Source organism: Mizuhopecten yessoensis, unplaced genomic scaffold, assembly GCF_002113885.1.
Source record: "Mizuhopecten yessoensis strain PY_sf001 unplaced genomic scaffold, ASM211388v2 scaffold11133, whole genome shotgun sequence".
In the NCBI taxonomy this organism is placed as follows: domain Eukaryota; kingdom Metazoa; phylum Mollusca; class Bivalvia; order Pectinida; family Pectinidae; genus Mizuhopecten; species Mizuhopecten yessoensis.
In genome coordinates, this window is record NW_018408896.1 from 2,574,425 (window position 1) to 2,601,937 (window position 27,513).

General features: G+C 34.8%; 2 protein-coding genes across 2 annotated transcripts in view; both read right to left on the reverse strand.

Moving 5' to 3' along the window:
- The window catches only part of LOC110466398 (myoferlin-like), a 102,818-nt gene that overhangs the window by 19,667 nt on the left and 55,638 nt on the right, over positions 1 to 27,513 (reverse strand). Inside the window, exons 26-45 of the mRNA XM_021522851.1 lie at positions 25,465 to 25,579; positions 24,861 to 24,963; positions 24,042 to 24,172; positions 21,850 to 22,017; positions 21,056 to 21,116; positions 20,297 to 20,374; positions 19,518 to 19,699; positions 18,238 to 18,387; positions 16,721 to 16,819; positions 16,274 to 16,435; positions 13,921 to 14,086; positions 7,889 to 7,956; positions 6,577 to 6,666; positions 3,548 to 3,658; positions 2,593 to 2,718; positions 1,941 to 2,096; positions 1,546 to 1,637; positions 935 to 1,105; positions 545 to 690; positions 89 to 228 (exon numbers count right to left, since the gene is read on the reverse strand). Of these exons, the coding sequence (XP_021378526.1) occupies positions 89 to 228; positions 545 to 690; positions 935 to 1,105; positions 1,546 to 1,637; positions 1,941 to 2,096; positions 2,593 to 2,718; positions 3,548 to 3,658; positions 6,577 to 6,666; positions 7,889 to 7,956; positions 13,921 to 14,086; positions 16,274 to 16,435; positions 16,721 to 16,819; positions 18,238 to 18,387; positions 19,518 to 19,699; positions 20,297 to 20,374; positions 21,056 to 21,116; positions 21,850 to 22,017; positions 24,042 to 24,172; positions 24,861 to 24,963; positions 25,465 to 25,579 (2,515 nt within the window). The remainder of the gene's footprint in view (positions 1 to 88; positions 229 to 544; positions 691 to 934; positions 1,106 to 1,545; positions 1,638 to 1,940; positions 2,097 to 2,592; positions 2,719 to 3,547; positions 3,659 to 6,576; positions 6,667 to 7,888; positions 7,957 to 13,920; positions 14,087 to 16,273; positions 16,436 to 16,720; positions 16,820 to 18,237; positions 18,388 to 19,517; positions 19,700 to 20,296; positions 20,375 to 21,055; positions 21,117 to 21,849; positions 22,018 to 24,041; positions 24,173 to 24,860; positions 24,964 to 25,464; positions 25,580 to 27,513) is intronic.
- LOC110466397 (extensin-like) lies at positions 7,964 to 13,914 on the reverse strand. Its single transcript, XM_021522850.1, has 2 exons — positions 13,819 to 13,914; positions 7,964 to 11,107 (listed from the first exon to the last, which is right to left on the reverse strand). The coding sequence occupies exon 2, from the start codon at positions 10,893 to 10,895 to the stop codon at positions 10,422 to 10,424; it is 474 nt and encodes a 157-aa protein (XP_021378525.1). The 5' UTR covers positions 10,896 to 11,107; positions 13,819 to 13,914; the 3' UTR covers positions 7,964 to 10,421.

Genomic DNA, 27,513 nt, shown 5'->3' on the forward strand with positions numbered 1-27,513 from the left:
GTTACACTATGTGTCAATATGTTACACTATGTGTCAATATGTTACAAAGCATGTCATTGATATGATACAAAGTATGTCAGTATGTTACCTGTTCTATACCCGGTTGTATGGGGTTGTACAGGGGGCGTGTCTCAACATGCTCTTTGACTATAGGGAGGGTATTCAGTACATGGAGGGCAAGTCTCTCATCCGGCTGTCCAAGGTCAGGGTCAGAGCGTGGATTCACCTCTGTAAATATATCCACAATTACAACATTTATATACTTTTTCTTATAATAACTTAAGGTTTTTACCCTATGAAGTCATACCAAATTATGTTCATGAAAATATCACAGCAAGATTGTAACTGACCTAAGTATGTAACAAAAATAACATTACTTCAAATAACTGCGAATTTGAAGGAAAAGGGCAACCAAAGCCACGTAAATTCTTGATTTAAATGTTTTGATAATTTAACTAATAAATATTACAAAATTTGATAGAATTACATGTAAAGTTACGTATCTCATTAAGAGAGTAATTTCTGAGACAGGTAGAGGTCGTACCAAAGTCGGACAGGCTGTACGTTTTATTGGCGACCTTGACACTGTTGGTGCCGTAGAACAGGGGGCCTGTCAGGTGGTTCTTCTTACAGTACCAGTCCAGGATCTCCTTTGGTTTCTGGCTGTCTCTCCACTGGTTCACACCCGCTCTGTTCACAGATAGATAAAAGGTACTAGTTCACATACTGGTAACCTGTTCACAAATACACTGTTCACACCCATTCTATTCAGATTGATAGATCAAAGATACTGGTTCACATTTACTTGTTAATTTTAGTTATACTAGTTCACACTTAACCAGTGCACAGATAGATGGATAAAACTTGCCCTTGACCAACCTGTTCACAAAGATAGTTGAAAGTTTTCTAATGCGGTTCACAACTATTTACTTACACATAGTAGGACTTAGGGATGCCACATGTAGCTCTGTGTTTTGACAGGAAGCGGTTCTCAAGGTCAATGATGGTCTCCCCTATGAGGTCATCGCTGCTAATGATGTCATAGTCCTTGATCCTCACAATCAGATCCTTCTTCACTGGTAGAGTACACTTCAAGTCAAACGTCCTGTAGGCCAAAGGTCAATGGTACACAGGTCAAGACTTAGTCAACAACAGACCATTAATAAACATATACAGTCCAAAGGTTAGCCACAAGTTAAGATTCAACATACTTAACACATATAAAGGTCAAAGGTTGATTACATGTCACCTAGCAAATTACTAGCTGATTTGGCAAGGAATATCAGAATTACTCTTTAGCTTATCAGGTAAAGCAAGAAACAAGTAAACCAGAGGTCCTGGGTTTGATCCCTTACCAAATAGTGTCACACATTATAACCAAGGAAATGTTCAAAGGTAACATTAGTGTCAAATATTGTAACCAAGGAAACAGATAAAAAAAAATGGTCTCAACACAATATAGGCAAAAAAAACAAAAAGGGGATTTAAAAGAAACAAGTAGGATACTTTTTTAATGTTGATCATATCAAAGGAAGAATGACCTACTTTCCAAAGACAGGTTCGATGGAGTTTGGTATGTAATCATCTCGGCTGCTGACCTTTTTCTTGCCTAGTTCAATCTCCACGTAGGGATCAGCCTGTGGAGGGAAGGGAAACATTTAGTTAGGTGCCACATCTTCAGTGTTACTCTGTCTGTTGGTACACCAGATACCGTACACTGATAATTTTTTTGAAACTCTACATCAACATTCATGTTTGGAAGTTTAATCAATTTTGTATTCACTTTAGATCTGCAACAGACATAAGAATCTGAACAACACAACTGAATTTGTATCTATTTGGGACCATATTTCATCAGAACTTTTAATCTTGTAAATTACCGGAGAGATTTTCCAACTGACATGTTTTTAAAGAGATATTAATAATGTGAGACAACTTACCAGTCCGCTCGTGTCATTGGGCTGCAGACCTATACCACAAATGACATAAACACGTACAATACACTCCTCTGGTGTACTTGGGGGTAAATTACTAAACACTCGATCAGGCAGAGGCTCGCCCGGGGCAGGGGGCAAAGGGTACACCTTAAATGAGCCCTGTAACAGAAAATATGGTTATTTATACATAGATCAATCAAACTAAGGCATATTGCAACAGATTCAGTCTAGTAACAGATCAGCTGTAAAAGACAACACAGACTAATTAACCATACACAACTGATTCAGTCCAATTTTGTTCTAGCCCATGTGTTTTTTTCACATGCAATTATCTCAAATTTGAGTTACATGCTCTTTAAACAAAAAACAATTTTACAACTAAATTATTTATTGTAAAATGTATTTGGGAGTAACTTTCATTTAAAAGATAAAAAAAAGTTTGGCATGCAATCGCCTATTTATAGTCATTAGCCCTGATTGCTTACTGTGGTCCTTGAACACTTGATTTAAACTTCAACTTTAATATTTCCTTCTCAGTTAAAAAAAAAAAGAAACTTGACCTTTCTGACGATTCCTGTTGACCTTGAACCACTTATCCTATTCAATATTAACATTCTGTTGTGATCCTAAGCTAATGATTGCTATCAAACATTACCTTGAATTGACCGACAACATTTCCTTCTTCGTCTTCCTCATCTTTGCCACGTGATAAGTCGAAGCAGTGACAGAAATCATCAAAGGACCTGTAGTTCTCTGACTTCTCCAGCTCATTAGTGAACACCTAAAAACAAGGTAGAGGAAAGTCTAACACCCAGAAATCATCAAAGGACCTGTAGTTCTCTGACTTCTCCAGCTTATTAGTGAACACCTAAAAACAAGGTAGAGGAAAGTCTAACACCCAGAAATCATCAAAGGACCTGTAGTTCTCTGACTTCTCCAGCTCATTAGTGAACACCTAAAACAAGGTAGAGGAAAGTCTAACACACAGAAATCATCAAAGGACCTGTAGCTCTCCGACTTCTCCAGCTCATAAGTGAACACCTAAAAGCAAGGTAGAGGAAAGTCTAACACACAGAAATCATCAAAGGACCTGTAGTTCTCCGACTTCTCCAGCTCACTAGTGAACACCTAAATCAAGGTAGAGGAAAGTCTAACACACAGATATCATCAAAAGATATGTAGCTCTATGACTTCTCCAGCTCATTAGTGAACACCTAAAACAAGGTAGAGGAAAGTCTAACACACAGATATCATCAAAAGATATGTAGCTCTCCGACTTCTCCAGCTCATTAGTGAACACCTAAAACAAGGTAGAGGAAAACCTAATACACAGAAAATTATCTAGAAATGAACAAACAAATTTGGTCACCTCTTTTAATTTGTTCTTCAATAGTAACTGACTGCAAATTTCTTATTCATTCATTATTATGTCCTGTTAGAAAATACATTCATAGTTTCATGTTGGAGCCAGTTTCTATTTACCTTCACCTTTGCTATAGTAAACTGTTACCAAGAGGTACAGGAACCTTTACCATGCCTAACTTACTCTGTTCATGGTATATGTGACCTTGACATTTTTGACAGTGTAACCTTGACCTTGAAGGACCTACCTTGACCTTGTCCATGCCTTTCTGGAGGTACTTGCGACATTTCGTTGTGTCCCCTATGGACGCGTAGTATTTCGACCACCAGTCTAGCTCTTCAATATCCTTAACTTCTGGCTGTTTAAAAAAGATAAAAAAATAAATAAAAAAAATACTATTTTCTATATGATTTCTATACTAATAAGCTGCAACAAAGCAAAAAACCTGCTTTAACCCTTTCACCACAGTGGACCATAATGGACTCACCCAGATCAATGCATGGTACAGTTTGGTAGAGTTTACTAAAGTTACATAGGGGTGAAAGGGTTAAAAGCATGATTTGAGTACAATGCATGGACTTTATCGATAAGACTCCATCTGTAATGGTTGTATGCCATTTTAAGCAATTAAGCTAATTAGGACAAATGACAGCATTATTTTCAAAATGTAAAGTAATTCATGCAATTGTTCAGGAAACAATTTTTGTTGGACAGACACATAGACAGTGCCCAATTTAACATCCCCTGCAAATGATGTTGCATGAATAAAAAGTCGGATTGAAAATTATCATATCATTTATAAAACATGATTTGATACTCTTTATTGGTATATTTAAGATTTTGATAGATGGAGTTGGTGATGAATGACAAAATTGAAAATAATATTTTTCATTTTACATCAATGGTCTACAACTATTAGGTTTGCTGATAACATATATTTACATAACTATGTATATTTATTTATTATCTGGCAAAATGTATTGAAATTGAAAAAAAAATCAAAGAAAATACCGAATCCTATCATTAAAGTTCTAAATCTTATTATTTTAAAAGCAATGAAAATTTATTGAGAAAGATACAACAAATATATATTAAAAAAATACAAGTAATAAATCTAACATTTTTTTTTACTAGATTGAAAATCGTCATGCAGTAAATTCTGGATTATAAAATGATTGAGAAAACACGTCAGATATACCAACAGATAGCACAACAGACATTGAGAAAAATCATGATCAAATTCATATAAAGTTTTAAGATCTGCAAATGTAAAAACGCTCATGACCACTTCAACCATAATAACCAATGAATGATCTATGATTTTAACAAAATGAAAGTTTAGTCTGTGAAATTTGGAAACTGAGTTATCAGTTATCATTTTATTACTAATTTATTACAAAAACTAACAAGATTTATTCTGAATAGTGAATTTTTCATAGTTTTTGAAAATTAATTTGTAATAAATTAGCAGGCATATGAGTTTATAAGGTACATTGTATATCAATTCCTGGTTTTGTAATAGGCCTCTGACAGGAAGCAGGATAATGTTTCTTTTCAGATATTGTAGTGTGATCTGTAGCAAACCAGGTTTAATTGTAAACATGTCTGAATGAACAAAATTCAGAAAATCAAAAACAAACCTGGTAATGAACATTTGTAAAAAGTTTAAGCTTCAGTTAAAAAAAACATCCATAAATAATGGAGTTGAAAATATTAAGGGCTACAGATAATGTTTAAAAAAAAAAATGAATCAAACTTTTAAACAGATTTACATCAAATGAAAAGCTGATTTAATTGACTCATTCACCCCTGAAATTTCATAATAACTACAGTCAAACCTTGTTATCTCGAAGTCGATGGGGGTCATGGAAAAAGTTTGAGTTATCCGAGTATTCGGGTTATGCAGGTTTAGATACCGGTATTTGGTATGAAATTTTTCTGTTTTGACATAGCACTAGCAGTCGTTGATTTGTATCAATAGCAAATGCTTACAATCAATTGATGGATAAAATCTGAACACTGTTAAGTAGACGATATTTTGATGTTGGATTTACGTTGTTGAAACTGATATCTTTCTTTGAGGTATCCAAGTTTTTTGAGTTTCCAGGGTTCGAATTATCAGAGTTTTATTTACTAAGATAAAGAATAGATTTGGCCGGGACCGGAGAAATACTTCGAGATAAAGGGGGTCTTCAAATTATAAGAGTTAAAGATAACGAGGTTCAAGTGTATTCCAAATTTTGAAATGGAAGAGTTCAAATGTGTCTTCCGGGGTGAATGAGTTAATACTCAACAAAAATTTGCAGGCCATCCTTTTAAATATCATTTTTGAGTGTAAGTAAAGAATGTATTGTTAACAATATTTGTTTGTCACCAAAACTATTCATATAAAAGGAGTTTTCCAACACCCTCCAGCCGACTACTGTCCCCAAGAACACGTACCAACATTTAAATAGGATTTATAGAGAATGAGAAAGGTATAAAAAAAACATAACTAAAAAACAATCATTATTACAGTAAGATTGTTTTGATATTAGATTTGAAAGAGGATGTAATTCAAATTTCAAATCTTCATAAGGCTTTCAACATTAAAGGCAGTAAATACTTACATTTTTTATTTTTTCATTGTAGATTTATTTCCTATTATGCATGCAAATCATGAAATGTAATGAAAAGAAACAAAACTGATAAAAGAAGAAATTTTACTTTTACAGCTGAGAGACAACCATTTTCTCTCAAAAAGTGTGTGCATCTAAAAGTTATGCTACCACCAATGAAGAGACATCTGTATAATAGGACCATCTATTGTAACAAATAACGGAACCATAATCATAGTACCGGTATAACCATGAGGAAATGCAATGTATATCTCAAGTCTTACCGACTTTTCAGTGTAAGGACTGGATATCATAACTATTTAATTTGTTAATGCCATTTTCGTTACAAGTTTGTGTAGTTACTGCGTGGAACATTGAATTTAATAATTCATTAATGTTTCCAGTCATATGGGTGCAGTTTAATTAAGGAATTTCTACTTTTATCAAAATATCCAATACACAACATTTTTACTGACTTGTTAGTCTAACAAACTAGCCCTGGAGTGCAGAAAATAGAAACATCAAGTTGTGTGTCTGTGGACTAGAAGTCACACATCAGCCATGTGCCTTGTCTTAAATAAACATTTACAACACCAGAGGAGAGTAGGAGTAGAAGACCAGTATAACGAGTACATGAAGAGTAACAAAATGATGTTTGTGACACCAGAGGATTGCAAACCTCCAAGTCCTTCTGCTTGGACGTCATAAAAGACGGTAAATCTAGCTGGGGAAATGTCATCTTCTTTATTCCCAATATCGATTTGGCACTCTTTGTAAAACAAATCATTATATAAAATGTTAATTCATGTTGTGTTTTTGTTACATAACTTGTTTACTAATATTTCAACAATACAAACACATGTATTAAGACTAAAAACCCTTTGTAACTATGACAACATCTAGTATGCACCCGCCAACATTACGCCACCTTCTAGTATAAAAGCAAGCTACATGTAAGCATTTCAAGGGAGGTAATTACTGGGAGACAACTGGGATATTAGATGCAGGGAAGAAAATCCTCCATTTTCTACCATAAATCACCTTCTTATCCATGGATATTGCAGATGAAATCTTTTCTCTAGCTTTGCCAAACCTGCCCTGTGTAGCAGTGTAACAAAGCATAACAGCAATGTCTCAAAGTTAAAAGGCAACTTAAAACTAACACTTTGATCTATAAATTATTACAATTTATTTAATAATTTAATTCCTTATAACATATATTCAATGTAATATGTCTATGAATTCTCATTACATTACCTGGCATAGAGAGTGAAACATGATGTGTTTACTGAATGTAAATGGATGAAAGGTTTTTAATTGAAACAAAAACTTTTCAATAATTGCATGTATTTTCCAGAGTAGACAGTTATATACAGCACAGAAGGATGAAACTAACATTTAGCTTTACACACATACTGGACTACTCAGGTAATGGTTTAGACAGGAATACTGAAATGGGGATTACAGCTGTTAACTAATAACAGCTTGAGAATTCTACGGTGTCTTGACTATTTACCGGAGCTAACATTTACCTAACTTAGTTAAATACCAGGGCCCATATGTTTATGATTATTTACCGGAGCTAACATTTACCTAACTTAGTTAAATACCATGCAGGGGCCTTATGTTTAGACTTAATCAGCCCAACAATAACGTAATGCAAATTTCTGATCCAGTATATTACAAATAAATAAAAATTCAAGACTAAATCTGTATCAAAAACAAAAAGCATTTCTTGAGATTTAAAATTAGCATCTACAGACCTGGAATATGTTCTCAAAATATGTTTTTTTATTTATTTTTTTGGACTCATAATATAAGGTAATCAGAGTTCGAACAGCTGGGCCGAGGTATTGTATCCCTAGGTTTATACTTAGGTCATATACCTTTGTATAACATATCATAGGTTTATAGGGGATATATAAACACACATACTGGTGCGACTAATACAAATCTCTGTAGGCGTTCGTTACATTGTACCAGGTACCTACCTTGGTTTTATTGTCAGCAGGCATGTCAATGATGGTGTCTCCACCCGGACCGTTACCCACAATTCCACCTGGCATCCAAAATGAAAAATAATTATGACATGATGTAAATTCACAGACAGATAAATGCTTTTATTTTTTAATTTAATCTTTATTCTATAAAGCATTATTTCTTTCTTTATCATTTAAATCAATAGAAGTTATCAGAATTATCTTGATGATAATTTTCATGCAAAGAATATAGAAATATAGAGTTGTTTTCACCAATTTCAGCACTTGTTCAACAGAGAAAAAAGATTCTATAAAACAGTTGCCATGGTAACTACAACACTAAGCTGAACAGAGCAGTGATGTCACCGTTTACTCCAGGGGGTGAGACAACAGACCAAAGACACCCTGAGGGGCAAGTCTGGAGGGGGCTCCTGATCTACTACAAGTCAAGGGTCAGGGTTTAACTGGGTTATCATGTTATTGTAGGTCAAAGGGCAAGGAATGCCTAACAACTACAGGTTACATACAAAGTGGACTTTGAAAAGATATAACAAATGTTCAGGAAAGTTTTTTCTACCAGAGAATCACTTGTTAAAGTTATACAGTAAAATATAATTACTTGTATAAAATATTAAGGGCGAAAGGTCATTTACATGATTGAAAATCAGCACTACTTACACACAGATGTAAAATGTGTTTTAAACCAATACTGCCGACTGCAGTCTGACTGGTTCTCAGAACCCCATCAGAACATCACTCTTAGAAACAATAATGAGAAAATCTCAAGGAAACAGTTATTAATTTGTGCAATATTATTTACATGTAGACAAGTTTTTATTTTTACTACCAATTAACATGATTTGAAGCTGTCCTTAAAATGTCACAAAAGACATTAATAAATTCTTCCATAAATTCGCTACAGCAGTCACACATGCGCCGGCCTATTTTTAGTCAATATGCTGTTAGAATGATAAATGGAACAAGAACACAAAGATAGTGGAGACACTTTTTAACGAGGATTTCACTTCTCTGTAAGGAAGATAGCATACTCCTATGAGGCACTGTTTCATGGTGGGAAATTAAAGACACTGATCATATCTCTTAACCAGGTTGGACATTTGGAGCACCTGTCATACTTGTCAAATTGGTATGAAAAGTTGGACATTAGGGGCCCCATGTTATATTTGTCTATGTACAAGGCTCATAATAAGGGGCACCTGTCATGTTTGTTTTTGTAAACTGACAACTGTAAGGGCCAGGTAGCTCTATTAGAGGTATATACAAGGATAAGATACCTTTTTATTCTGATTATAAGTGACCACAGGGTGTCTTTAGCAAGGGCTTTTCCAGAATTAACAAATAGAAGGTCTTGGGCGACACTACATCCCACTGTCCCCGTTTTTCCAATATTAAACCAATCATCTAGTCTTCCCAGATTGTTTCATTTTACCTTCATTTATAATAATATTACATTAAAGCTTTAATTTTAGATTAGATAAAAAAGATAAACAAGTACACGGAAATCCACTTTCAGAAGTTAGGTAAAGATATCCTAAAAGTTTATACCGGACGGTAGTTGAAGTGCCTCCCTATACACCTCCTGCGAGGTTGATTTTGGAAAAGCCGTATGGTCTAACTACAGGAAAGCTTCACTAGAGGAGTATACACAGATCTACACAGGCTAGCAGTCTGTTAGTATTAAATAGAGTCGAGGATTAGTGTAGGGAAGACGTGCAAGCTGTACTAATAATAACTAATGTATACATGGTACATGTACTATGATACTAAGCTGAGACAGGTTCATTTATTTTGTAGTCATTAACATTTTTTCAGGCAAAACATGTATGTGTCAACTCCTGACTAAGCAGCGGTGGGATGGATGTCTACCATAACACATATGTGTCAACTCCTGACTGTTGTACTAAGCAGCGGTGGGAGGGATGTCTACCATAACACATAAGTGTCAACTCCTGACTATTGTACTAAGCAGCGGTGGGAGGGATGTCTACCATAACACACATGTGTCAACTCCTGACTATTGTACTAAGCAGCGGTGGGAGGGATATCTACCATAACGTGTCCATGTTTCGTCAATCCCTACACCGACACAGGTAATACTAAGCATTGAGAGTAATGAACAAATGACTTTATAACATGTGGTATATATAATGCTGGAAGCATGTTCATTGGTTGAAAATTATGTCACAATGCTTTGAAACATCGTGCTTCAAATGGAATTGCTTTGTGATGTCATGCATGATTTGTGGAGAACTTCTCCAAGTGTTAAATTGGAATTATGCATGAAATATTGCTTTCTTTACATAATATGAAAGTTTTGGTAGAAACAGATTTCTCTACCAAAACACAGTGAGATTTCTTCATCATAGTATACTGTTTGTACAATATATCTATTTGTCTGTTTTTTAATGTAATGCAACATGCAACAGCTTGAAAATATACCAAAACGGTGAAAATCTATCTTTCATAAAAGGTAATCTGTTCGTTCCGACATGCAAATGGCTGGTTAATGTGTTAACATCTAAATTTAAATATGACGGAGGAGGAAATTGTTTAAACAGTCACTAGCACCACTACATGTGTATGTTAATATTGAATGTGTTGATATGGAGTTAAGACTGATGGGAGGTGGGGGTGGTGGGTGGAGATTGGGGTAGTTGAGGGAGGGTGTGAAGGAAGGAGGAGTTAGACTGATGGGAAGTGGGGGTGGTTGGTGGAGATTGGGGTAGTTGAGGGCGGGTGTGAAGGAAGGAGGAGTTAGACTGATGGGAGGTGGGGGTGGTTGGTGGAGATTGGGGTAGTTGAGGGAGGGTGTGAAGGAAGGAGGAGTTAGACTGATGGGAGGTGGGGGTGGTTGGTGGAGATTGGGGTAGTCGAGGGAGGGTGTGAAGAAAGGAGGAGTTAGACTGATGGGAGGTGGGGGTGGTTGGTGGGGATGGAGGTAGTCGAGGGAGAGTGTGAAGGAAGGAGGAGTTAGAATGAGTAGTATGTATTTGTGCATGCCACCATGACAACAGCTGGACACTAGACTGGACCACAGCAGCAGATACACGGTAGGGTGGGCCAGACACTAGACTGGACCACAGCAGCAGATACACAGTAGGGTAGTCCGGACACTAGACTGGACCACAACAGCAGATACACAGTAGGGTGGCCCGGACACTAGACTGGACCACAGCAGCAGATACACAGTAGGCCTAGGGTAGCCCATAACTTTACAATAAAGATACAGTAAAAATACAATAAGTAGTGGTCAGTTAGACTGACCATGAGGATATATTTACAACATCAATCTCACACTGTGCATCATCACTGGGGCTCTATTTCTACCCAAACTGTCACACTGTCAATAGTTTTAGTTCACTTAGTCAAGGTATCAAACTCTTTGCTGACTTACTCTGTTAAATGTATCGAAAATAAATCCTAACCAGATCAATCAAACACTGATCTTACCTGTGTGTATAGCTATCCATCATGTACTATATTCTTTTCCACCTCATCTTGACCTTGTATTTCTATTCCACACTGATCTCAATCATGCATATAGCTAGATATATTCATTAATTCTTCACGGACATCTTTTTATTATACAAATGCGACAAGCTACAAAGCACGACTACGTATTTACCTTCCGCTGGCTGTAAGCATAGATAAATGATAAGTACATATACTTCAGGTTATACAAGTCACATGACAAGTATACATCGTGTCACATGACATGTCTACATCAAACCCCATGACAAGCCCCACATAAAGTCACATGATAAGTCTACATCATGTCACATGACAAGCCCTACATGTACATCAAATCAGAGGACAAGCTCTACATCAAGTCACATGACCAGTCTACATCAAGTCACCTGTTAAGCCCTACATCAAATCACATGACAATTGTCTTCAAGTCACATGACAAGCTCTACGTCAAACCACCAAACTAGTACAGGCCACTTCCACCTCAACCCTTGACAGAATGTTCTTGGCTTCCCGCTATGCTATCTCAGTCTGACTCTTGCCATATTAGCTAGTTTATAAAGTTTTAAAGTCATAGAAATACGTTAAGAATAGTTACACATATTATCATGTAATCTGGCTGCTTTGCAGTGAAGTAACACCATCACATTAAACATTTGATATGTTACATGTGTAGTTTGACTTATTGTGATGTCACGAAAAATGCTATGATGAAACCTGTATTTAAAATTCACAATAATTTCAAAAGAGATTTCCTTCCATTTTCTGGTATAAATATTCACAAAATGTGTTAATATACAAGCTTTAGTTAAGCATATAATAAAAAATATTTCTCAAACACACAGTTTGTATGCATGTCTATGTTTATATGTAGTCTTTAATCTGACACTGATAGTGTCCTCCTACACAATGCGTTGACCTCTACTCTGAGATGACTACAGCTTTGTTAAGCCCGAGTGTACTCATCCAATATCAATTAAAATGTCCAAACTTCCAGTGACCTTGACTGTGAACTATTTTCAGTGACCTTGACTGTGAACTATTTCCAGTGACCTTGACTGTGAACTATTTCCAGTGACCTTGACTGTGAACTATTTCCAGTGACCTTGACTCCTGACCCTGCCTTTTTTTTTTTTAAATCTGTCCAAGTTTATAAGTACACAAAGTGTACATTACAACCAGTAAATAGTTTGTGTTCAATCTAGAAAAACAACATGAATCCATTGACCAAGACAGGTCAAACCATTTTATGGAATTCCTATTTTTTGACTCTGTATACACAGAAACTATATGCATTTTGACAGTGTGACCTTAACTTTCAACCAGACAACTGAAATATATCTAGCTTGTCTATGTGAGTTTCTGTCTATCTCAGATCCATCAAGATTTCAAATGATTTATATTAATGACAATAATCTAATTTTTAAAACCAAAACGGCTGATACGCAGATGTCTGGTAATAAGCTCACCCATCTCGAATACAATTCAGATCTGATTTTAAATAATGTTTGAACTAATCCCTCAGTAGGGCATGGCTACAGTACAGTGTTGATGTTAGTATGGTCACTTTCTGTCAGCTTAAACCGTTAAAAGGGATTTTCTAAAATGAAATCGTCCTTTATTTGTTAGTAGTCTTCAACAACCAACAGAACCCCAAAACCATGTTAGTCTTGCTGAGAGCTCGCCAAACTAGTGGTATCAATTATGTGCAGAAAATAAAACTGTTAAGATATCAGAACCAACGTGGGGAAAAGGTTATGGTAAATGTTCCAATCAGTTTCAAAAGTTCAAAGTCCAAACAAATACAACACTGAATTTAAAAATGTAAAAAAAATATATACTGAAAATGGAAGAAAAAATAGGATATCACAATAAGTTTATATAAAAAAAAATGAAGTTTAAAAAACAATCATGCTAAAATTTACAAATTTCAATCAATAAAATTTAATGAAACAATCCTATTATAAATCTAATTATCTGAAAAACTGGAACCAAATGCTAAAATGGTTAATCTATTATATAAGAGATAATTTGTAATTAACCATCTCTATAGTCACTACGATCTATTCTACAGTATCAATATAAAGAAACCAAGAACTAGTATAGTAAGTCTATGAGGCTGATTAATGGGGAAATAAGATCATATAGTATTTTATATCTTGTCGCCAAAAAGACAATTACTTTATTGCTGTTGATATGTATTTTAAATTATGTGAAATGCAATAATACTCTCATGGTTTAAATTAAATTAACTAGTTTATATTTCTGCAAATAATTTTAAGTACAGCAATAAACACTTAACCTACAATAATAACATGTTATCATGTTTTCTTCATATACTGAGAAATACTTAATCAATATTTGTGGATTAGTTTTGGGGCACTGCTGAACTTGACTAATATTAATTGTTCTGTGAGGGGTGGGACAGGGGTCTAGATGTGAGGGTGTCTCACCCCCTGAGTATCCGCCACTGAGGGTCCCCGTGTCAGCTCGCTGGGAGATATCAGAGAGCCTCTGAGTGGATAGGTCTAGCAAAGCAACAAAAGGAACTGAACCCTGATCATCTTCATCCTGGGTTATTGCTGGGACTGCTGGCTGACAGCGGAACTCTTCAAACGTTTTCAGGACATGGATTCCAACCGTCGGCTTGCGGCCAAACTGGCGATGGTCCCGCACACGAATGTTCATAGGTGGCATGTACAGCTCCTCACGCGGCAACATCTGGAGGACAAATAAAAACATTTCTGTGTATGATACAGTTTTAAAATGTATCCTATCTGCACAAAGGAAATAGCACTATATTCAAAGGAAAAGGTAAATTACACATAAGCTAGTAAAAATATATTAAATTCTGTTTGAAAGATCATTTATTAGTGTTTTTGAGATTTGTGGCGGTATTAACAAAGAATTCCAGCTTTCAAAGGGAGACAACTGAATATATATAAGTTAAGCACCATTAAGTTTTTTCTAAACTGTGGTTAAGTACCAATGATTGAGCGGATGTCCAGTTTATGTGTTCTGTTTGTCTCTTGGAGATGTAGAAAAGAGTGATACTCTGCTGTCGATCACTGGAGTGAAACTTTAAACTAAGATATTAAACAGCATAAAGCCAGTCACACCAGTTAAAACTAAGATATCAAACAACATAAAGCCAGTCACACCAGTTAAAACTAAGATATCAAACAACATAAAGCCAGTCACACCAGTTAAAACTAAGATATCAAACAACATAAAGCCAGTCACACCAGTTAAAACTAAGATATCAAACAACATAAAGCCAGTCACACCAGTTAAAACTAAGATATCAAACAACATAAAGCCAGTCACACCAGTTAAAACTAAGATATCAAACAACATAAAGCCAGTCACACCAGTTAAAACTAAGATATCAAACAACATAAAGCCAGTCACACCAGTTAAAACTAAGATATCAAACAACATAAAGCCAGTCACACCAGTTAAAACTAAGATATCAAACAACATAAAGCCAGTCACACCAGTTAAAACTAAGATATCAAACAACATAAAGCCAGTCACACCAGTTAAAACTAAGATATCAAACAACATAAAGCCAGTCACACCAGTTAAAACTAAGATATCAAACAACATAAAGCCAGTCACACCAGTTAAAACTAAGATATCAAACAACATAAAGCCAGTCACACCAGTTAAAACTAAGATATCAAACAACATAAAGCCAGTCACACCAGTTAAAACTAAGATATCAAACAACATAAAGCCAGTCACACCAGTTAAAACTAAGATATCAAACAACATAAAGCCAGTCACACCAGTTAAAACTAAGATATCAAACAACATAAAGCCAGTCACACCAGTTAAAACTAAGATATCAAACAACATAAAGCCAGTCACACCAGTTAAAACTAAGATATCAAACAACATAAAGCCAGTCACACCAGTTAAAACTAAGATATCAAACAACATAAAGCCAGTCACACCAGTTAAAACTAAGATATCAAACAACATAAAGCCAGTCACACCAGTTAAAACTAAGATATCAAACAACATAAAGCCAGTCACACCAGTTAAAACTAAGATATCAAACAACATAAAGCCAGTCACACCAGTTAAAACTAAGATATCAAACAACATAAAGCCAGTCACACCAGTTAAAACTAAGATATCAAACAACATAAAGCCAGTCACACCAGTTAAAACTAAGATATCAAACAACATAAAGCCAGTCACACCAGTTAAAACTAAGATATCAAACAACATAAAGCCAGTCACACCAGTTAAAACTAAGATATCAAACAACATAAAGCCAGTCACACCAGTTAAAACTAAGATATCAAACAACATAAAGCCAGTCACACCAGTTAAAACTAAGATATCAAACAACATAAAGCCAGTCACACCAGTTAAAACTAAGATATCAAACAACATAAAGCCAGTCACACCAGTTAAAACTAAGATATCAAACAACATAAAGCCAGTCACACCAGTTAAAACTAAGATATCAAACAACATAAAGCCAGTCACACCAGTTAAAACTAAGATATCAAACAACATAAAGCCAGTCACACCAGTTAAAACTAAGATATCAAACAACATAAAGCCAGTCACACCAGTTAAAACTAAGATATCAAACAACATAAAGCCAGTCACACCAGTTAAAACTAAGATATCAAACAACATAAAGCCAGTCACACCAGTTAAAACTAAGATATCAAACAACATAAAGCCAGTCACACCCATTAAACCTAAGATATCAAACAACATAAAGACAGTCACATCAGTTAAAACTAAGATATCAAACAACATAAAGCCAGTCACACCAGTTAAAACTAAGATATCAAACAACATAAAGCCAGTCACACCAGTTAAAACTAAGATATCAAACAACATAAAACCAGTCACACCAGTTAAAATGGCGCCCCATCTTACCACATCGAAGAAGAGAACGGATTCATCAAAGTTCGGGTTCTTCTTGGTATTCTTGATGACCTTTGAAGACACCAAGTGGCCACCACATTCAAACTCAATACTAGGGGAGGTAACTCCTGCCAGCTGGAACTTCTTCATATTCCTCACCCCCCAGCAGAGCACCTGTAAAATTTGATGATCAAAAATAATCAATACAGCACCTTTAAGTGAATCACATGCTATCTAACATTGAGAAAAGGATTGTCTTTTAATCAAAATTTTGTTATACAATGTACATAGGTTGATACAATGTGTAAAAGATTTTGTTATACAATGTACATAGGTTGATACAATGTGTAAAAGATTTTGTTATAAAATGTACATAGGTTGATACAATGTGTAAAAGATTTTGTTCAAAAACAAATTATTAACATGGTACCAGGGTATCAAAAAGTAGCTTCCCCTTACCTCAACACCAGTTCTCTGCATAACTGGCCTGATGCCATTTGGAACCAGAAACAGGTTTCCTTTCTTTGGAGGCAAGAATGGCAGGTCCCCTCCTCCAACCTGCAAGTATAATTATCATTTTAATTTCAAAACTGATATATGTAAAACAGATTTGGAACTTGAAAAATATTTCATGAAAATTATTGATAGCTCTCGCATGGTCAAGGTTATAAACATATTAACCTATACCTACCAAATTATATAGGTGTTTGTTATTTAACATAATGCAAAACACTTCAATGTGATAAAATGAACTGTTAGTATAGCCTCTTGGCCCCTCCTAACTCACCAAGGTGATTTCTAAATCTGTAAATTTCTAATAAAATGATATCAGTGGTAAATTTTATACAGTACAATGTGTTTGAGAAATCTTGAACAGTTCAAAGTTAAAGAGAAATTTCAGACAATGCAATGTTAATGGGAAATATCAAGATACTGGTAGATAAGTTGTCCCTGTCAGTCTGACACTGTATTCCACCTGTGAACTTCAGACTAGCAAAGCTCAGGAAAACCACGGTAAAATTAGTATCAGGCTAACAAAACTAATTGCAACCAAACACCTTATGTGTTCAAAATTAAAAGAGAAAAGAAGAGGAAAACTCCCAACAAATAAGTAAATTTTTGTATATTTTTTCTGTCACAATCTTTCAGTCACACATCTCTATTTTTGTACAGGGTACAAATTCCAACACCATATTTCAACTTTTCAACTTGTTTCAACATTAAATCTGTAAACATGTTGGTACCAATCAAAGGCATCATCTTTTCCACCTAATATTTGTGTTTACACAAGGTAGAGAATTCTACCTCCTAGTTAGGGGACCACAACAGGACAGTTGGAGAGTTGACCAGTGCTGTTATCAATACACACTTCTAGGTAGAGGTTTAATTCGGTGCTGAATGCACTCTCAGAGACAATAGCCTCTACATTAACGCTATGTAGAAACAACTAGAGGTTACTCAATATTATTAACTGTCACCTGGTTTTGATAAGACAAAAGATCTGCAAAAAATCAGTTTTTGACAAATTACGAAAATTCTAATTCATAAAAATTGATCTTACACACAATAAAGATTCAAGAAATAGGTAAAATTGTGCATAAATAATTTTTTCTTTGTGAAATTTGGTAAGATAAAATTTGTAAATAAATTCAAGTTCAAAATTGCGGTAAATAAATTTGACATCAAGACTCCATTGACACCAAACAATCTTCAATATGTGTACACACTGACCTTTTTGTAGGCAACCTTGGCATTGCCAGGAATCTAAGACACACACATTGTCTTAAAACAATTATATTCGCAGAAAATACCCTGGCAAATCGCTCATAAATAGAATTTGACTATTTTCGAGTATTTTTTCTTCATTTTTACTGATTTTTCTTCTTAATATTGCATTTTCATAACTCCATCTATTCGTCTTTATATCAATCTACCAAATGAATGAAAGATACAACTGAAATATCCAGTATTCTCACCAAAAAGAGTTCGAAGGCTGCCAGTAGTTCCCCTCCATCCTCATTTCCTCGTCTGATATCGTACCACTGTAGGACGGGCATTCTCGCATCACTAGGATCTAGTTTCACCATTGGGCGGGCTCGTGCTCGGCCCAGGAACTCATTAGACCCCTAAAAACACAGGAAGACATGGGAGATAACTCAAGCTGATTTACAGACATGATATGCCAAAGTAACCCTGACAACCATAGACGCTAAAAGAAAGGACGACATGGGAGATAACTCATGCTGATTTAGACATTGAATACCCAAGAAGCAACCATTAATCGATGCTTAATCTTCAAGTAAGTTAGCCGCTTATATCATTGTAAAGTGATATAATACCCGCTTATATCATTGTAAAGTGATATAATACCCGCTTATATCATTGTAAAGTGATATAATACCCGCTTATATCATTGTAAAGTGATATAATACCCGCTTATATCATTGTAAAGTGATATAATACCCGCTTATATCATTGTAAAGTGATATAATACCCGCTTATATCATTGTAAAGTGATATAATACCCGCTTATATCATTGTAAAGTGATATAATACCCGCTTATATCATTGTAAAGTGATATAATACCCGCTTATATCATTGTAAAGTGATATAATACCCGCTTATATCATTGTAAAGTGATATAATACCCGCTTATATCATTGTAAAGTGATATAATACCCGCTTATATCATTGTAAAGTGATATAATACCCGCTTATATCATTGTAAAGTGATATAATACCCACTTATATCATTGTAAAGTGATATAATACCCACTTATATCATTGTAAAGTGATATAATACCCACTTATATCATTGTAAAGTGATATAATACCCACTTATATCATTGTAAAGTGATATAATACCCACTTATATCATTGTAAAGTGATATAATACCCACTTATATCATTGTAAAGTGATATAATACCCACTTATATCATTGTAAAGTGATATAATACCCACTTATATCATTGTAAAGTGATATAATACCCACTTATATCATTGTAAAGTGATATAATACCCACTTATATCATTGTAAAGTGATATAACACAAGTTGAGTGTCCTTACATGTTATATCTTTAATACTTGATTTTAGAGCCTAGACAACTGGATCTCCATCTGTACCCAGAATTTACCAACGAACTCCCTCCTTATCTGACCAAATAATTCTGTCCTTCCCGACGTTCTAGCCCCGTCCATGACTACTGGTAATAGTCTTATTAACGGTAACTCTCAATGAGTCTATGGTACTCACCAACTTGTCATGGTCATATATTTCCACAAATATCTCTGGGGGCTGTGACTCAATGGTTTTGGGATCGCCAAAGATCTCAAACTCTTCGAAGATGATGGTTTGGTCCCAGGTAGGGCAGAGTGATTTGTGGATTTTTTCTGTCACTCCACTCTGGGTCAGCAGTGACACCCTCGCGTATGGATCTGGAAAGGTTAAGCAGTCACGTAACCTCTATATGTATTGTGCAAAAGATTTATAGCACACTATAGAGGACCTGCAGTTCATTGTAATAAACAAACCACAGAAATTTATATTCATGTCTGCAAAAAGTTCAATTCTATGCATCAATCATTTTCAGTGTGAAAAAAAGTGGTCGTTACTGCTGAATGTGTGCAGCTAAATGTAAAATGCATTTACTATATCTTTTAAAAACATCTCCTTTCCTTACTTTCATGCCTCACCTTGTGAAACAATTAACTACATTTATATATATGTTGTTAAAACAAAATATTAAATTTGCTTTAGTACTGTTCTCAGAAGTTTTGAAATACATGTAGGTGGTTGACTTGAAATTAATAGTCGGTTGAATGCTGTCATATTGACTTATACATATTCCGAAAAAAATGGCTGGTCCAAAGATGAATAGCAGGCTACTTTTGTTGAGAACTGATCAAAACTTTTAATAAGAACAATGAAATTTCATTAATTCAAATTGTGTCCATGAAATTTCAGATTTCAGTCAATTTCCAAATCTATTAAATTTTGTACTTAAAAGTACAATAGGGGTATTTAATACTTACCAGACAAACCTGACTCGTCCCCTGCTAACAGATCTCGGGCCTGGTAAACATAGGCCCTCAGCTGGTACTTGTACGATTCTACAATGTTATACATAATCTGTATTCACCAGTTCTCTGGGTTCTCAAATTTCAAGATATGAAGAGAAGGAACAGTGAACAAACCGATAAAACGGCTTATGTCAAAATATGATTATTCAAGTTCAAGATCAATTATTGAACAAAAAAGGTTCAATATAATGTCACATAGTACAGTGAAGATAAAAAAAATCTGTGAAAAGTTGTGGTGACTTTGTTATTGTCAAAGGTTAGGGTGATGAAGTTATAGTTAAAAGTCAAGCTCATAAGCTTATTGTCAAAGGTTAAGGTGATGAAGTTACAGTTAAAAGTTAAGCTCATAAGCTTATTGTCAAAGGTTAAGGTGATGAATTTATAGTTAAAAGTCAAGCTCATAAGCTTATTGTCAAAGGTTAAGGTGATGAGCTTATAGTTAAAAGTCAAGCTCATAAGCTTATTATCAAAGGTTAAGGTGATGAACTTATAGTTAAAAGTCAAACTCATAAGCTTATTGTCAAAGGTTAAGGTGATGAATTTATAGTTAAAAGTCAAGCTCATAAGCACATTGTCAAAGGTCATGGTCATCAATTTATTATCAAAATTCAAGGTGAAGGTCATCAGCTTATTGTCAAAGGTGAAGGTTACCAACGTACTGTCAAAGGTGAAGGTCCTTAACTCACTATCAAAAGTGGAGGTATTACTTACTGTCAAATGTTAAGAACATCCTTGGAGCTGTAAGAGATTCTGCTGCGTCCTTATCATCGTCCTGGAAATAGATACAGACTAAAATTACAGAGGGGGAAACGGCTAAAGCTTCAGGACTCAGAGGAAATGAACCAGAGAAAATGTGAACACTCTGGCAATGTTCACCATATGAACTCAAATAAGGTACCAACTGATTACAATAAGATAACAATAAAACTGATTTGGAAAATTCCTGTCCGGCTATTGGCTCACGGACATATCACAGTAATATGTCATTTAAGTAATTTAGAATTATATACATCATTTTAAAAAACACATCTTTATGGACAAAGAGACAAACAGATACCATGTCGCACTACACCATGTAACGAATCATAAACCAGTCAATATTGTATTGGGGGAAAGACCTGCAAGACAACAAAGAAGTCAGTATATTGACCCCACTGTCTATGATACCAACATCAATATACAGAGATCAATATTCACAGGAGAGTAGATTTACCAACATCAATATACAGAGATCAATATTCACAGGAGTAGATATACCACATCTATATACAGAGATCAATATTCACAGGAGAGTAGATATACCAACATCTATATACAGAGATCAATATTCACAGGAGAGTAGATATATCAACACCAATATACAGAGATCAATATTCACAGGAGAGTAGATATACCCACATCAATATACAGAGATAAATATTCACAGGAGAGTAGATATACCCACATCAATATACAGAGATCAATATTTATTTTTAAATAAATGTTTCTCAGTACAGAAATCTTACATCTGTCTTCATGCTGAAGAAACAGCTAGCTCCTGGCGTCTCAGCCACCATCTTACGATGCCAGCGACGACGCCTCACCATGTCCATTGTGTGTTCCTTACAGTGGAACTTCATGTTGAAGAGCGGAGCATACTCCCAGCCATCTGCCTGTTCTTGTGACTTCTTTATCTGTCAACAAAAATTCAGGTTCAGTATTTCTCTTGAAACTTTACTTCAAATACACACGCATAGTTTTATAAGTTTAACACTGAAAATTACAACTTTTCAAATTTCCATTTCAACAGTTCTATAGGAACGTATGAAAACATACAGTAATAATTAACTTCAGCACTTAACATGAATAAGTGCATAGGATCAAGGCTCTAATACAAAACAGCCGAAGAAAATTAACATTACCACTCAAATACAAATCGTACTTCTAAACTAGATTTAGAAATTAGTCATGTAAAATTAAGGTAAAATAATCCCCTTTGCTATAAATGAAAGCAAAACAAAATTAACTTTATATTTATCATTTCAATATATATATCTTATACTCGACACATCTAAATGTTATAACTAAGATATGTGAATATAGGACTGCACAAACGGTGGATGCAAACAAATAGAAACCAGAGATACACATACAATGTATAAAATTTCTCTAGGTACAACACAAACACAATATGTTACACAACAACATATCAACAAAACATGCCACCAGTCACTGACTGGGAATAGCACAACAGCATGTATAAACAAAGGGGGGTAGCATTTCCAGGAATACATATATTGGGGGAGAGGACACAGATGATGTCTTGTATCTTCTAAAAAGGTCAGTATTATTGACCTCAACCTTTTCCAAGATAAAGGGGGGTGAGATTATTGCCAAGACTGCTGCTGAAATATGGGGAGACCACTAAAGCTGATGAAGTAAGGGGAACAATCAATTTTTGTTGAAAGAATAAGGAAGGAGGGAGGATAATGGGTGGTAATCATCCCTTGAGAGAGTAAAAGGAGCAATCAACTGTTGGTGAAGAAATAAGGGAGGAATTATAGTAAGGGGAGGTAAACAACATTTGATTTAGTAAAAGGAGGTAAACAACCAATGTTGAAGGAATAAGGGCGGAGACAAATGAACTGTTAAGTATAATAAAGCACCCACATTTAATCTGAAATTACTAGGGTTATGTCTGATTGGCTGGACTCAATAGTTGTTGGTATAGAATGACACAGAACGGTAGTTACACAAAGGATTGTTTAAAATCTTTTAGACCAAAAAAGCCGGGATAGGGAAGCAAAACAATCCATAGGTATCCAAAGATTGGTCTGAAAAATCTTTCCTTTGGGAAAGAACATTCATGCATTGTCAACAATAACAAAGAAATATAATGCTGTCAGTAAACTTACCTTTTGTTTTATCTGTAGGTACGGGTACAAGGGTTAGTGAGTTCAGGGTAATTTAGTGTGGTACAAGGGTCAGTGAGTTCAGGGTAATTTAGTTGGTACAAGGGTCAGTGAATTCAGAGTAATTTAGTGTGGTACAAGCGTCAGTGATCTCAGGGTAATTTAGTGGGCTCTGGGTCACTAGATACACAGCCAAGTGCAAGTGTTTTATTGACTCGTCCTTCAAGTTCAGTTTTTGAGCTTCTTGGTACAGTAAATTAGTAGACAGGCAACAAGCCAACATTTCTAGCATTCAATATTTAAAATTCAAATTACCAGCATTAGTTTTTCCTGCATATCCTGTTGATAATAACATACTTTTATAATAAATTCATAACATCCAGAGCTATCAAAAAAAAAACCATCCCTGAACAAACTTTGTCATCTTAAATGGGCTGTGATTTTGTTAATGGTCCACAAAACACAAAAATCTTTTTCAAGGTAATCGTAAGCTCGTCCTGTTGATAATGATTTAGCTTTATAACAAGGTAAATCCAACATTAACATATGAAGTTTTATGAAATTGTATCAGGAGAAACAGTCACTAGAGTGACAAAGAGTGCCCGTCACTAGAGTGATGACAAAGAGTGCCCGTCACTAGAGTGATGACAAAGAGCTATAATTTTGTTTATAATGGGTTACAAGACCAGATTTGCTCACGAAACTATCCAAGCAACATCTTGCCAATAGTTATATGTACTGTGTTCCCAGATGGCTAATCAGCTACCTAGTCTGGAGTTGCACATTGGTTCGGAGTACCAAGTTACCTTCTCTTTCTGTTTCTTTGGATCTTCCACCATTCGTCGTGTACGTATCCATCGCCGTCTGCGACACATGTGGTACCGCTTCTCAACCGGACCGTATCCTCCCATAGTAGCCTCCACGCAGTACTCCCAACCTGGAGGACAGAAAAACTTATAAAAACAATCTCATATACAGCCTCAGTACCAAAACATATCCACCCGTACTCCCAACCAGAAGAATGGACAAATCTTAAACACAGACTGTAAGCAGTAAACAGACTAGGCAACAAAAAAATACAATTATGGGTGGAGAAACTGAACTTACTGCGCACAAAACAGAAAATTATATAACAGTAATGTTTCCATGTGTAGAATTACATAATACCAGATTAATACCCAGTTTTTCAAAGGTTCTAAAATAAACAAATTTAGGAGATTATTGTGATTTTATATGCATTGATACTCCAAGGAAAGATTTTGAGTACAAAAACAATCCCGATCATGCTACCACTGTTTTTTCAGACTGTTGTGTGCATTTTTGGAATTCTTGTAGAAATAACATAAGTCTTAATTAGTTGTATATTCCAGGAACAAAGGGCCAATATTAATCCCATCTGTATGTTATCTTCTTCATCAACAAAAGGTCAAAGTTCATTACGTATCTTCTCATTAATAAAAAGGTCAAGGTTATCAGTAACTACAAACTTTCCTTATTACAAAGATTAAAATTAAATACATATCCTCTTCATTATCAAGTGTTAGATTATTTACACGTCATCTTTTTCATTAACAAATGTTTAGATTATTTACACATATAACAAAAGGCCAAGGTTAATAACATACCGTCTTCATCCACTGCTCGGCCCAAATCACTTTCCCACTCATCCTCCCACACCCAGCCCGGGGGGAGGTGTGTTTCCCCTCGGGACAGACACTTGTCACCTTTCTGTAAAATACAGTACCAGGTACATCACATGTAAACACTAAATCTAAATTAAGAACATTTCGTTTGTTATTTTCTAAATCTACATAGATATTCACCATGTGGACTAAATCATTGCAAGTATTACCAACAGTAATCAAACAACATCAGCATCATTAGTACATGTATATACGTCATTGTTTTATTTTCACCTTGTTTTATTTTGCTGAAGAGTACTACGTGGTCATGTCTTAATATCAAAGATTTTACATGAATTTAAAATTCTGTTTATTATCAGTTTATAATCAATTATACTTTAATGAGGTAAAAACAATGTTTTACTCATTATCTATTTTCATTGAGAAATAGTTTGAACTAGTTTTAAAATCCGTTAATCTAATCCTCTTATGATAATTAAGAAAGCTTTGCAATGTATCAATGTATTTAGAATAAGGCAAATCTTGAAACCCTTTGATTTTTAAAAACTGAAGACTTTTCTTTAATATCAAAGAAGAGAAAACTGACCACATCTGCCCAGGGAGTGGTAGCTTCCCCCCAGCTTCCCCCGGGGAGGCGTGAGTGACACTCGTACACGTCCTCCATGTACACTTTGTGTCCGGCGTCCTTGTCAAACAGCATGCTGGAAATACATGGGGAACTCAATTGTATGGATACACATTTTAGGAAAATAACTTTTATTTCTGGAGTCTATTTCATTTTTAATAAAAAAACATAAAAACGCTTCCAAAAATACAAAGCTTAATTCAAACAGACCGAACATTAAGTCTCAAATATCACCACACTTTACATAGATTCCTTTTGATGTATTTTGAAAAATACCACTTTCGAATCATGCTTTAAGGTAGGGAACAATTAACTCTGTTGCAGCATCTAACTCCACTTTTGGACTTTTATTTTTTGTTCAAAAATATAGAATTTATAAGTAAGTAAAATTGTGTCCTGCTTGAAGCAAAGTTTTCAAATGGGAAAATTTGCTTTTCAATTTCGTCCTTTTTTATATTGTGAAGGAATATCTAAATTTCCTTAGAAATTGCACGGGCACAGACTTTGGCTAAAAAATATACACAGGAAAACTCTTCATAATAGTTTAAGTACAACATTCAAATTAAAAACTTAAAGAAAATGACAAAAGACTACATTCTAATATATCACTTGTAATTGGTCAGAGAATAATTCATAATAAGCTACTAAAAGGCGATGCATTTTTATTTTGTGTTTTTTTTTCTCTCCATTTTTTGGCTGTTAAAATCCAAGTGCTTTTTCCTGCAAAGTCAAGGTGACAATGTTTGACAGAGAAGATTATCTAATAAAACAAATTATTTGTTGGATGTGGTTTTTCTTCATATTTTTTTTTTAAATGCCAGTTATCTATTAAAATTATCTTTTTTAAAAACAAAAAAGTGAGTTTTTTGTAATTTTCAATCACTAACAGTCACATGGCCCAGATCGATCATGTGGAATTTAACACAGTATAAAGTGAATTTAACAAAGTTAAACTAAAATTGTCTACAAATATAAGTCATACTTAAGGAGCCCTGCCCTACTGCAGATAAACACAACGGAGTTCCAATGTGGTTTTTAATATGTACAGTAACGTCCCCTTTATTTGGTTTTGGCTTTAACTGTAACACGACTGGGCCAGGGTGCTTCTGTTGACCAGAAATCTCAGCTAGAGCCACAGTATAATGATTGCAAACAGATTTTAGCAGTGGTACAAGGATCTTTAAAGAAACGTGACTGTGGTACAGGGATCTTTAATGAAACGTGACCGTAACAGCAAAAACGGTATCAGGTATATACATGGCGATAACTTTCTCAAAATGATAATCTCAATGATATTTCGTGGAGTTAAGAAAAAAAGGTAAAGTGAATGATGATGACACAATACAATACTATATATGTGTTTTTGTGAATAACAACATCAAAAACAAATCCACACAAAATATATGTACGGTTAAAACTTTCTGTGAGACTGTTCAAAGCATTTTTTAGCTCATACAAATTTTATACACATGCTTGCTAAAATAAAATGATGGGACTATATACAATTGACACAAGTTGATAACGAAAGCTCAAGTAGAAATTAGCTACATTTAATATGTGCTAACTTGTAGTAGAGACAACGACAACAACCTCTGGATTTCTTTGATGAATTTATTGTTGTTTACATGTTTCCATTCATTAGCCATTGTCTGAGTTTATTCAATAAACAGAAAGAATTTTCTTTTGAAGAGATCCAGAATAGGTTTTCCTTGGCTCTTTTACAGTTTTGACTATGTCTGACAGGACTCTGAATGCCAATACTATAGAGATCCATCACCTGGATATCTACCTATTATCTAACGATAGTACTGCTTCAGACACTGCTTCTCCTCTACCCTGCTACATGTATATGCTTTTACTTCACAGAAAAATAACATTTCTATACGAGAGATTTTCTCTGATTTTTTCCCCATATTTACCAGGTAGTAAAAAGTTGAAGGAAAGAAATGAGGACAATAGAATTACTGATTGACAGAAAAAGGAATAAAAAAACATACATTGTGAGATATG